At 36.1% G+C, this 13373-nt stretch overlaps 2 protein-coding genes across 2 annotated transcripts in view; one reads left to right on the forward strand and one right to left on the reverse strand.

Annotated features, from left to right (window-relative positions):
* Window positions 1–9432, forward strand: part of LOC111150588 (RP2, ARL3 GTPase activating protein) — a 53925-nt gene extending 44493 nt beyond the window's left edge. Inside the window, exons 4-5 of the mRNA XM_022508095.1 lie at window positions 7333–7418; window positions 9156–9432. Of these exons, the coding sequence (XP_022363803.1) occupies window positions 7333–7418; window positions 9156–9239 (170 nt within the window). The 3' untranslated portion in view covers window positions 9240–9432. The remainder of the gene's footprint in view (window positions 1–7332; window positions 7419–9155) is intronic.
* The window catches only part of LOC111150571 (zinc finger protein 674-like), an 886492-nt gene that overhangs the window by 386979 nt on the left and 486140 nt on the right, over window positions 1–13373 (reverse strand). The gene's annotated exons all lie outside the window — the stretch shown is intronic.

Raw genomic sequence — 13373 nt, forward strand, 5'->3', positions numbered from 1 at the left:
CTCTTAATCTCACAAAACAAACTGAGGGTTGATGGGGGCAGGGGGTTTGGGAGAGGGGGGGTGGGGTTATGGACATTGGGGAGGGTATGTGCTATGGTGAGTGCTGTGAAGTGTGTAAACCTGGCGATTCACAGACCTGTACCCCTGGGGATAAAAATATATGTTTATAAAAAATAAAATTTAAAAAAAAAATAAAAAGAACACATTAAAAAAAAAAGAGTAAACTTATCATGATGAGCACTGGGCAATGCATGGAAGTGTGGAATCACTATAATGTACACCTGAAACTAATGTAACACTGTACGTTAACTATACTGGAATTAAAAATTTTAAAACACAAAAAATTTTTTAATTTTGAAGTGAGTTTTTGTAGATAGCATATAGTTGGTTCTTCCTTTTCAATTCAGTCTGACAATCCCTGTCTTTTAACAGTTGTGTTTGGACCATTCACATGAAAAGAGATGGATATACTTGGATCAACATCTACCATCTTTTTTTAATTTTAAATTTTAGTTAACATAGAGTGCAGTATTGGTTTCTGGGGTGGAAATCAGTGATTCATCACTTATATGCAACACCCAGTGCTTATCACAAGTGCCCTCTTTAATAACCCATCACCCATCTAGCTCATCCCCCACCCACATCTCTCCATCAACCCTCAGTTTGTTCTCTATTGTTAAGAGTCTCTAATGGTTTGTTTCCCTCTCTCCTTTTTTCCCCTTCCTGTATATTCATGTGTTTCCTTTCTTAAATTCCACATTTGAGTGAGATATGGTATTTGTCTTTCTCTGACTTACTTCACTTAGCATAATACATTCTAGCGCCATCCATATCAGTGCAGATGGCAAGATTTCATTTTTGATCACTGAGTAATATTCCATTGTATACATATACCACATCTTCTTTTTCCATTCATCAGTCATTGGACATTTGGTCTCTCTCCATAGTATGGCTCCTGTTGATAATGCTGCTATAAACATCAGGGTGAATGTATCTCTTCAAATCTGTATTTTTGTATCCTTTGGGTAAATACCTAGTAGTGCAAATGCTGGATCATAGGGTAGCTCTATTTTTAACTTTTTAAGGAACCTCCATACTGTTTTCCAGAGTGGCTGCCCCAGTTTGCTTTCCCGGTAGTACCAGAGGGTTCCCCTTTCTTTGCATCCTCACCAATACCTGTTGTTTCTTGTATTGACCTTAGCCATTCTGACAGGTGTAAGGTGGTATCTCATCATGGTTTTGATTTGCACTTTCCTGATGATGAGTGATGTTGAGCATCTTTTCATGTGTCTGTTAGCCATCTGGATGTCTTCTTTGGAAAAAGTGTCTATTCGTGTCTTCTGCCCATTTCTTAGCTGGACTACTTGGTTTTTGGGTGTTGAGTTTGATTAAGTTCTTTATAGATTTTTAGATACTAACCCTTTATCAGGTATGTCATTTGCAAATATCTTCTCCCATTCCGTAGGCTGCCATTTAGTTTGTTGATTGTTTCCTTCACTCTGCAGAAGCTTTTTATCTTGAAGTCCCCTACTGTTACTGTATTATTACCAATGAGTTTCTTTATGTTTATTATTAATTGGTTTACATATTTGGGTGCCCCCAAGTTGGGGGTATAAATACTTACAGTTGTTAGATCTTCTTGACAGATAGACCCCGTAATTATGGTGTAATGCCTTTCTTCATCTCTCGTTACAGTCTTTGTTTTATTTTTTTTAAAGATTTTATTTATTTATTTGACAGACAGAGATCACAAGTAGGCAGAGAGGCAGGCAGAGAGAGAGGAATGGAAGCAGGCTCCCTGCTGAGCAGAGAGCCTGATGCAGGGCTCGATCCCAGGACCCTGGGGCCATGACCTGAGCCGAAGGCAGAGGCTTTAACCCACTGAGCCACCCAAGCACCCGGTACAGTCTTTGTTTTAAAATCTAGTTTGAGGGACACCTGGGTGGCTCAGTTGGTTAAGCAGCTGCCTTCGGCTCAGGTCATGATCCCAGCGGCCTGGGATCGAGTCCCGCATCGGGCTCCTTGCTCGGCGGGGAGCCTGCTTCTCCCTCTGCCTCTGCCTGCCACTCTGCCTGTGCTCACTCTGAGAAATAAATAAATAAATAATCTAAAAAAAAATAAGTAAATCTAGTTTGATATAAGTATGATTACTCCAGCTTTCTTTTGACATCCATTAGCATGATAGCTGGTTCTCCATCTCTTCACTTTCCATCTACAGGTGTCTTTAGGTCTAAAATGAGTCTCTTGTAGGCAGCATATAGATGGATCTTGTTTTTCTATCCATTCTGATACCCTATATCTTTGGATTGGACCATTTAATCCATTTTCATTCAGAGTGATTGTTGAAAGATATGAATTTAATGTTACTGTGTTACCTGTAGAGTTGGGGTTTCTGGTGTTGTTCTCTGGTCTTTTCTAGTCTTTGTTGCTTTTAGGGGTTTTTTTCCCCTCCACTCGAAGAGTCCCCCCTTAAAATTTCTCACAGAGTTGGTTTAGTGGTCACAAACTCCTTTAGTTTTTATTTGGGAAAGTTTCTCTCTCTTATCCGAATGACAGCCTTGCTGGATAAAGAATTTTGGGCTGCATATTTTTTACCATTGAGCAAGTTGAATATTTCCTGCCATTATCTTCTGGCCTACCTATCTGTGGACAGGTGTGCTAAGAACCTGATCTGTATTCCCTTTTTTCCCTTGTTTTCTGTTTGTAGGATTCTTTCCTTGTCTGTGTATTTTGTGAATTTGACTATGATATGCCTTCACGAACATCTACCATCTTGCTGCTTTTTGTTCCATTTGTTATTTGTTTCTTGTTACCTCTTCTTCTGTTTAATCAGGCATTTTTTATGATTCCATTTAATCTCTTCCATTATTATTTATACTATTTCTAAAACTTATTTAATGGTCACCTTAGGTTTTGCAGTATGTATGTTTAAATAATTTGAATACATCTTCTAAGAATAACACTTTATCTGTTGCATATAAGGACTTAATAACATATTCTCAAGTCTTCCATGCCATTCCTGTATTATTGTATATTTTACTATTATATATGCTATAAACACCTAAATACCTTGTTAATTTGTTATAGCTTTGTTAATGTTTTAAACTATCTGTTATTTTCGGGGCAAAGTTATTTTGAGCGCCCAACTCTTGATTTCAGCTTGGGTCATGGTCTTGGGGTTGTGTGATCGAGCCCTGTGTCAGGCTCCGTGCTTAGCAGAGAGTCTGCTTGAGATGCTCTCCCTCTCCCTCTGTCCCTTCCCCCACTCCTGCACTCACTTGCTCTCTCTCTCTCTCTCTCTCAAAAATAAACAAATCTTTAAAAAAAATAAAATAGTTATTTTTAAGGGGATAAAGAGGTACAAACTTCAAGTTATAAAATAATCACAGACATGAAAATCAGTATAGCATAGGGAATATAGTCACTAATATTATAATAACTTTGTAAGGTGACAGATGGTAACTACACTTATGGTGACCATTTTATAATGTGTATGATTGCTGAATCACTATTTTTTATACCTGAAATGAATAAAATACTTTATGTGAACTATACATCAATGAAAATAAAAATCTGAAATACTCATTTATTTTAGAACAATTAAAAATATAGATCATATTTTACTAGAGGTTTTAGAGCAGAGGAATGTCATGGTCCATTTAAAATGTAACTTTTACTAAGGGGAAGCAGAGAGACCACCTGGGAGGCTTTTGCTGTCATCTAATTGAAATGTGATAGTGACTTATTCCGAGGTCACGTTAGATAATCTAGAAGGAGGGTATTAGGACATCCAGGAATCTTTTTTGTTTACTTCAAAATTTCAGTTTTTCATGACAACTCAAATATTTAGATTTTTTTAATTTAAATTCAGTTTAGTTAACATATAGTGTATTAGTTTTGGGAGTAGAATTTAGTGATTCATGGGTGGCATACAACACCCAGTGCTCATCCCATCAAGTGCCCTCCTTAATGCCCATCCCCCAGTTTCCCCATTCCCCTACTCACCTCCCCTCCAGCAACCCTCTGTTTGTTCCCTATTGTCAAGAGTCTCTTATGGTTTGCCTCTTTCCATTTTTACCTTACTTTATTTTTCCTTCCCTTCCCCTATGTTCATCAGCTTTGTTTCTTAAATTCCACATGTAAGTGAAATCATATGACATTTGTCTTTCTCTGACTGACTTATTTCACTGAGCATAGTAGCCTCTAGTTCCAACCACACTGTGGGAAATAGCAAGATTTCATTCCGTTTTGATGGCTGACTAATATTTCATACCTCATCTTCTTTATCCATTCATCTGTTCATGGACCTCTGGGTTCTTTCTATATTTTGGCTGTTGTGAACATTGATGCTGTAAACATTGGGGTACATGTGCCCCAAAGCTACTGCAAACTATTTGATAAGATGTTCACGCTAAAATACTTCTAAAAAAGTTAACCAGTGATCTTTATTGACCTCATAGTTCAGCTTGATATAATCACAGTAATTGTAGTCAGCATCATTATACAAGTAGGACTGCTTAAAACATGCATTGTCAGCTACTGTAGGGTTTTTTTTTAAATTTAGGATTATCTACACATGTTAATCAAAACTGATACACTTGTCTGCCTTTTTTGTTGGTGTTTCTATATTGGTAAATTATTAGGTCACTTCCTGGAAGTTCATCATATTCTATTTAAAGAATAACAACCAAGTTGGGGCACCTGGCTGGCTCAGTTGGTAGAACATGTGACACCTGATCTCGGGGTCCTGAGTTCAAGCCCCATATTGAGCATAGAGCTTACTTAAACAAGCGAACAAACAAAGATGACTATGAACCAAGTTACATGCATGGGTAATCCACCAAATTGTGTTCCTGAATTCTAGATTAGGTTCTCTCTATAGAATACAGGAACTTTCAGTAATAAATGTTTGACTGTTTGACTTTAAAAAATGTATCTGTTGTATTTCCTTGTAGTGATCCTGAGTAAAAGCATGCTATATTCTACCTTAAACTTTCCACTCTCATAAAAACTGAAAACCCTACTTTTATTAGCAACTTTTTCTTTTTTTTAATTCCAGTCTTAATCTTCTGTCCCTTGCTCATTTTATTTATTTTTCTTTTCTTTTCTTTATTTGGCAGAGAAAGAGAACACAAACAGGGGAAGTACAAGAGGGAGAAGCAGGCTCCCTGCTGAGCAGAGAGCCTGATGTGGGGTTCGATCCCAGAACCTGGGATCTTGACCTGAGCCAAAGGCTCAACCAACTGAGCCACCCAGGCACCCCAGGATCCAACGATTTTATTAGGAGTTGCAAAATGATCATTTTCTAACCATGTCACTACCTTTGTATATGGTAATGGATGTTAACAGAACTTCTCTTATATACCAGAGCTCTTCAGTTAACTTGAAATATGCTTCATATCAGAAAAGCCGAATAAATAAACAAAATAATTATCAGTTTTCAGAATAATGAATTGATGCATTAGCAACCTGCAGTGGTGTCCAGTGAATTTTGTTTCTCTCTTCTAAATATCATTTTGAGCCCATGACTTTTTATATATTCAGTATGTTTTAATAAACTGCAGTCATTATTCCTTCCGATGTCCATGTCTCATCTTTGGCCATTGGGAGCCCCTTCAAGCTGGATCCTATGTCCTTTTGGTACAACTGTATCGGCCTTTGATAGCTTCCTTGCTTTTTGGCTTGACAAGATATTACAGGTTAATCTTATCCATTTCTCGCCCCAGACAGAGAAACATGCATTTTTCTGAGAAAATGTTCCCTAGTTATCTTCTTTTCTTTATACAGCACCTATCTTGATCTGTACACTGTGATCCTGAAAAACTCATACTTTGTTCTCTGTATCTAATTGTACAATTTACTGGTACATGTCATGCCTTTTCTGTATTTGTTGTTTATATTAAATCACAAACCCTCAGTTCTTTCGGTGCCCAGTGCAGAGTGATTTTCTTTCTCCCTTGTTCTTGTGTCTTGTCCTATGGCACATGCCTACATTCAACTTAGTATTTCGTATTCCTTAACCTTAGAATTTCATTCCTTAGTACTTCTTAGTCTCTGTTGCTCCATGTTTGTTTAATGGGCTTATGTCTTTTTTTTTAATTTTATTTATTTCACAAGTAGGCAGAGAGGCAGGCAGAGAGTGAGAGAGGAGGAAGCAGGCTCCCTGCCGAGCAGAGAGCCCAATGTGGGGCTCGATCCCAGAACCCTGGGATCATGACCCGAGCTGAAGGCAGAGGCTTCAACACACTGAGCCACCCAGGCACCCCTGGGCTTATGTCTTTTTTCAAGAAATTAATCATTTTCTAGAGGTTAGGATATATGCATTACTTTAGAAGTTAAAAAGCAAATCTGTTAAGGAATATAGTGATAACTGAATAAATATTAATTGAATTGAAGGACATATTTTGCTTAGCTAACTTATGGCCACATTTACCAACAACTTGACACCAGTAGTAGCAATGCTATATTTAAATCTAAGCCGAACTTAATCATAAATCTTTACACTAGAATTTAAAGTACAGGTGGTTTAAAAGTATTCAAATTAATGTATAGGAAAGGAGGCACAAATATCCTATTCAGAGAATAAAAACTTAGTCTTTGGTTCTAGAATTTGCTGTAAGGCACACTCAGGAAAACTACTTTCAGATGGTCATTACCTCTGGCGCCTGGCTTCAATTCCTGCTCGGTTTAGCTTCATTATCGGTGACCCAGAACTTGGCTGATAAGTAGGAGAATTGCAAGGAAGATGGGCTGCCTAGCAAAACCTACTTATGGTGACTTGAATTGCTTTTGATCTTATTTGTCATCTTATCAGCTATTTTTTGTACTGCTAAGTGAGTGGACTTTTTATGGTTTTTGTAGGATGAAAACCAGAGAAGTCAGACTATTTACAACACTTAAAAATGTGACCGTAGTCCTGTAATAACACTCAAACTACCCATCATAAGATGAGACTGTGTTCATTTATTGCATGATTACAGTTGGAAGAAGTAGCAAAAGTGACATATCCCATCCGTCTACTTCCTTCTTCTTTTCCTCTTACACCCCAGGGAAGAGACTAGAGATTCTTTACAATATAAAGAATAAAAAGATAAATTTCAAAATAGATTTGGGGGCACCTGGGTGGCTCAGCTGGTTAAGCATCTGACTCTTGATTTCAGCTCAGGTCATGATCTCAGGGTGGTGAGATTGAGCCCCATTTCGGGCTCTGCAGTGGGTGTGGAGCCTGCTTAAGAGTGTCCCTCTCCTTCTGCCCCTCCCCACGCTTTCCTAAATAAATAAGTAAATAATTTGTATTCATATTCAGACAACACTTCTTGGGTTTGCTTATAGGTCCCGTTATTGCCTTGGAGTTTAATGGAGATGGAGCTGTAGAAGGATGCCAACTTATCGTCAATGAGATATTCAATGGAACCAAGGTACAAGATTTTATTGGTTATTGCTATTTCAATCAGACCTTTCATGTCATTTCCTTTTCTTTACAATTAAATAGTACTTTTATCCCTGCAGTTGCTTGGAATTAAAAAAACAGACCATGATTTTTAGAATCTATGGTAAACAATTGGGAGCTAATCTTTGGTTTTTCCTTGCCAAATTAAAATTTTAATTGCTTAAAAATTTACAAAATAAGAATCTACTAATTTAAAGATTTTTTTTATTATTTGTCAGAGAGAGAGAGAGAGCACAAGCAGAGGGAATGGCAAGCAGAGGGAGAAGCAGGCTCCCCACTAAGCAAGGAGCCCAATGTGGGGCTTGATCCCAGGACCCCCAGGTTACCACCTGAGCTGAAGGCAGGCACTTTACTAACTGAACCACCCAGGTGTCCCAAGAATCTGTTCATTTAAAAACCTCCAATAAGACATGAGTTTCTAAAGTAAAAAGTCTCATTAAATGTCTCTTTAAGTTCTTCCTTTTTTGAAAACTAGTGTATGTTGAAAAATGTTATATTTCTAAGATTATGTACCTTAGATGGATGATCCTCTTGCCCACTGTTCATTTTTATTTGCTTCAGTAATGCTTCATCAAACATTGAAACTGGGGGGGGCGCCTGGGTGGCTCAGTCAGTTCAGTGTCCAGTTCTTGATCTCAGCTCAGGTCTTGATCTCACGGTTTTGAGAACAGCACAGAGCCCATTAAAAAAAAAATGAATTTGAGCTCTATCAAGAAGTCATCACATATAGGTAGTTTCTAGATATGTGGTTGGGGTTGGTGTATCTAAGAATTTCAGACTTAAATAACTTAATATAACTTAACAGCCAAACATATGAGTACTGAATGAGTATAGATATAACTAATAATTTTTTGGATAAATATCTGAGATAAAATTTCTGGTTTTGTTGTCTGACTTGGCTAATAGTTTCTTACATTTGCATAATTTAAAGTACTTTGCCTTTTGTCTCATTTTATCATCACAACAGTACTATGGGAAAGGGCAAATGTGATAGGTTGAATAGGAAAGGAAGCAAAGAGAAAACGGTTCTGTGATTTGGAGATTTTAAATCTGAATGAGTTAAAGATTATCTAATCCAATGTTCTCGTTTTACAAGTGTGGAAAGTGAGCCCAGAGAGGTTCAGTGAATGAATTGTCAGCATCACACAGCTAGTTTACGATAAAGCTAGAAGAGAGTCCAGGTCTCCTCTAATTCGTGGCTGACATGTGTAAAAACAATTTTTGAAGGGTTCTACTGAGTACTGCTTTCATGTTTAGCAGATAGTTCATTTAAAACTAGTAATACATCTTTAGCAGCTTTAAAAATGATAACCTCAAGTCTTGCTTCTCAGCCTAATGAGATTGTTATTAGGAAATAGAAGAAACTAAGAAGTCTTTAAATAAACTTCTCTATTCAGTAGCTTTCATAATATTGACTCTCGTATACTTAAAAAACAGTAAAATTCCAAGTGTGATTAAGTGTAACAGAAATATTATGAAAGCAAAGACCTTGATTATATCCTAAGTTCTTTTAAATGAGCTCAGTTTATATTGTGGCTACTGAAACTATATTGTTTAGATTCTACAGAATATGATTAAATATTATATAAGTGGTGTACTTGAATTTCTTTTAATAGGAAGCTTGTCATTATTCTGTGGACAACACGGGCTTTGAAATTTGGGGATTACTGGTATTTATTTTTTGCTTCTTTTGTATTTAAAATAGATGTTTGTATCAGAAAGCAAGGAGACAGCATCTGGAGATGTAGACAGCTTCTACAACTTTGCTGACATACAGATGGGAATATGAAGTGCAATGTGGAACCAAGGACTGGTATTAAGCACTTTTTAATTTGTGTATTAGCAACGGTTTTTACTAATGATGAAACTGTTAATGATTATTTTTTAGTAAATGGTTGAATACTGCATCATTTACTTCAGGTTCAAAAATTGTATTGGGATACATGGTTGGCTCAGTCGGTAGAGCATAGGATTCTTGATCTCAGGGTTGTGAGTTCAAGCTCTGTGTCGGGCATGGAGCCTACCCAAAAAAAAAAAAAAAAAGTTCATTTTAAATTCAGTGGTTTTAATCAGCTTAGAAACTATTTAACCTACTTCAATAAGGTTGCGGTTTTGTTTCTCTGCTTATGATATCATTATTAGAACATAGAAGTGACTTGCAGGTCATGAGTTTAATCATAATTTTTCTTTCAATTCTCTAAGAATTTAAAATCTCCTCAGTGCTCCATATTGTTTGAGAATACATTCCATTGCTGCTTTTCTTTTTTTATCGAGAGATTTGTTACTAGCCAATCATTTAGAATGAACCTCTGCACATTTTTTTCGTGTATACATAGCCAATTAAGTAATTGCTTCCTAGTTGCATAATGTGGCAAATGAGATTTTGTACGCAGAATTGATATAATACTTTGTAAATTGAATTTTTTTAATTAATAGGGATTTGATAACCAGTTTTGCAATTAACTCTACTAACTGATGTTGGTATAGCTGTTTAAAGACTACTTTGTGAGTAGTACGATTATGTGAATAAATTCCACACCGTTTAGTTTTTTTTTTTTTAACGCAACTGCTAGGTGACTCTTCTGCTTCCTGGTAAGAAAAGGTGTATGCAGTACTTAAAAGTATAGAAGCCTGATCACCGGCAGGTTTCAGAAAGGTGAAATCACCAGCTCTTGTGGTTTATCAGGAGAATGAGAACAAAATCTTGTGACATTTAAATGTCATGAAATGCTTAGGCATGATGATAAGCTAGGCAGATATTTTTTTAAAAAACTAGAGAAATTTGATTTCCAGCAGATATACCATTCATCAAGTAATGTTCAAGCGTGATGAAATTGTTTTTGGCTGCTTTAAAGCATTATTTCCCAAATCAAGCTGACTGTGATAATTTGCCAGGAATCAAGGGAGAGCTACTTATTTAAAATAATCCACATCCTTGGAACCAGTCCCCAGATACACTGATTCATTCTCCAGGGGGAACCTGGTTGTAAGGAGTTTGTTGTAACCTAAAGTAATCAGCTCAGAAGATGTTCATTGGGCGATCTGGAGAGAAGGGACTGAACCTGCCATGTACATCGTATGTAGCAGCTAATAGGAAATTAGCTTTCATAGGTCTATTTTTTAAAGGAACCTTAAATTTAAATCTATTTTGGTAAAACCAAGACTGAAGATAGCCACTTATAGAAATCCTTCTTATGATTGTTACTGAAAATGTATTTTCATGTGTAAACTGCTTTTGAATATATCAGATTAATTTATAACTACTATATTGAACTGTGTGTTGATGTTCAGAAATAATGCATTCAAAGACTTTTCACTTTAATAAGGAAAATTGACTACCTACCCTGTGTCTGGCTTCGTGCTAACCATTAGCTTTGTATCATTTCAGTCTTTTTTAAGAGCACTCTATGCTACATAATCAACCTCTTCTTTAAATCAGAATGGTTTCATGAGATGCAAATAAAACTTGGTGACAGATTTAACATAATTTTAATCATGATTTACAAATAAGCTTTGCAATTAGTGGTCAGAGGGCATTAATTTTTCTCACCGTTAAGCTAAATTAAATATATTCCTTCTGATTTTGATTACATTATTAAACCCCATTATTCACACTAAAAGTAATTGCTGTACTTTATGTTTTTCAAAAATAAATACAATGTTACAAAAAGCTGTAAACTGAGTTCTTTATTTTATCTATAGTATTTTAGCAAAAAACTCAGGAATACAACATATAAGGGAGATGTTAATTTTAAAATACCCACTAAATTTAGTATCTATTAACCAACCAAAGCCTAAAACTTTTATATTCTTCAGTTGGATAAGAGCTTTTACCCGAGTTTAATTTGTCTTTAAATTAAAGTCATTTGGCTTCTGAATGTTTGAAAAGATTTTTAAAAATAAGTAGTGCTAAGTTTGTTGTTTCTATAATTCCAAACTTTGATAGTAATTGCACTACATTTCATTTTTTTAGTAGCTTTTGAAATCATGAACATTTATTAGCAAGGACAAATTAGTAATTTTATCAAGTTATACATGTTTAAACATTAGCTTATTTCTCTTGTGTTATTAGTACTGCTGTTTTTGCTTCTGTATATTTCTGTCTAGCTTTTGTATGTAATTTATATTCAGTGTTTATAAAACGTGATTTGTAATAAATATTGTTAAAACAAAAATGGCTGGGATGCCTGGTTGGCTCAGTCGGTAGAGCACGCGACTCTTGATCTCAGGGTCGTGCATTCAAGCCCCACGCTGGGGGGGCAGTTTACTTTAAAAAATAAATAAATAAAATGAAAATGGCTTATTACTTAATTTTTGAGGTACACTTCTATAACATTCAGCTACTCATACATGTGCCAAGATTTGATCATGGCACAAATTTTTTAATGACAAAAATAAAATAGAAATTTCTAATCTCTTTTATGTTAATGAGACGTGATCTGTGTGTCTGTGTGTGCATGCATGTGTGTGTTTGTGTGTGTGTATACAAAACACTCTAGAGTAATGCAAAGGTAGTAGAAAACTTGTTTTTAATCTAAGGAATTTCCAATATAATGCTTCCCTTGTTAAAAGATACATTTTATTATGATTGAATACTGGAATACTTACTAAGATTAGACATTTCTCCCATATTTAAGAAAATAATGAGTTTTTTATGATATAATTTCTTACAGGTATATACAAATGGACCTTATTTACCAAATTTACCAGCCATTTGTACCCAAACTCTCCATCTACTAGCCCATAAATCAGAAGTACTGAAACTGCAGCTTGTTTTTTTTTAAAATAAAATCAGAAATACTGAAACTATAAATTGGTTAGTTTTTAAGTAACATTTGCTATTATTTTTTTCTATGTATGAAGCATTTCCATGTACATTTAGAGCATGAGGGGGAAATAGAAAATAGAAAAATCACTTTCTATTTATTGGATAATTCTTGCTGTGCTGAGTTTAAAATTTATTTTTCTCATTTAAAAGGGACATATTTAACTTTGTTCTCTGTAGAAAGAAATGATATTGTAATTTTGTAATTAGGGTATGATTACTCATTCAAAATCCATTTATCTTAAAAGTCTAACACTAAAAAATTTGAATTTTTAATCATGAAAACCTTTTTTTTTTCTTTTTTTTTTTTTTGGTGAAAATGGATTAATTCACTGTTGACTTGGTTTTCATTTCTGGTAGATATTGTTGGAGAGAGTCAGCAATCAGTCCTACACAGGAGGGAAAGGAGTAAGCCCTTAAACCCCATTTTTCTCTTTGACATTTTGGCTTTTAGTGGCAAACTCCAGCAAGATGTTCCGTTAAGCAGTCTCTTCCTTTTCCAGTGTTTGGAGCCTTCCTGGGGAGGGCAGGTTCTCACCTACCAATAGATGGTGAGAGAGCAGGAGCACAGGTGGGCGAGAGCCCCGGCATCGTGAGCTGGGCTCTGATCCTCCCCAGGGGCGGGGGCCTGCCGCCCCCCCACTTCAGTTGAATCGGGTCCACTTGTAATTGTCCTAATGCAAAGTAACTGGCATATTTATGACAGGTAATAAAATGATGTTTATAAAGTATACCTTGAAAATAAAATACACTGAAATGTATTTTATTACACGGAGTGTTGAGTATTCATAAAGTGAGTATGGCGTTCTTTTTAAGGAGTTCAGCTGGGGAGCCGTACACACACCTACAAACAGGCAACTGAATGGGAGAAAACAAGTATAAGAGGCTCTTAAGACTTAAGTGCTGTTTTCTTATGATTGACACGAGGAAGTAATGTAGTAACATAAGTAAGTAAGGTAGGAATGACCTACCAAAATGTAGGTCAGTTTGTTGGGCTCATTAGGAAAACCTTTTATAGGTGTCCTTGTGTGTGTGCACCTAATCCCAGCTGGTCTGCCGGAGACCCCCTGAGCAGCAGCCCCAGTCCCCAGCACGGTC

Source organism: Enhydra lutris, unplaced genomic scaffold (genome assembly GCF_002288905.1).
Source record: "Enhydra lutris kenyoni isolate GAN:26980312 unplaced genomic scaffold, ASM228890v2 scaffoldscaffold23, whole genome shotgun sequence".
Lineage (NCBI taxonomy): Eukaryota > Metazoa > Chordata > Mammalia > Carnivora > Mustelidae > Enhydra > Enhydra lutris.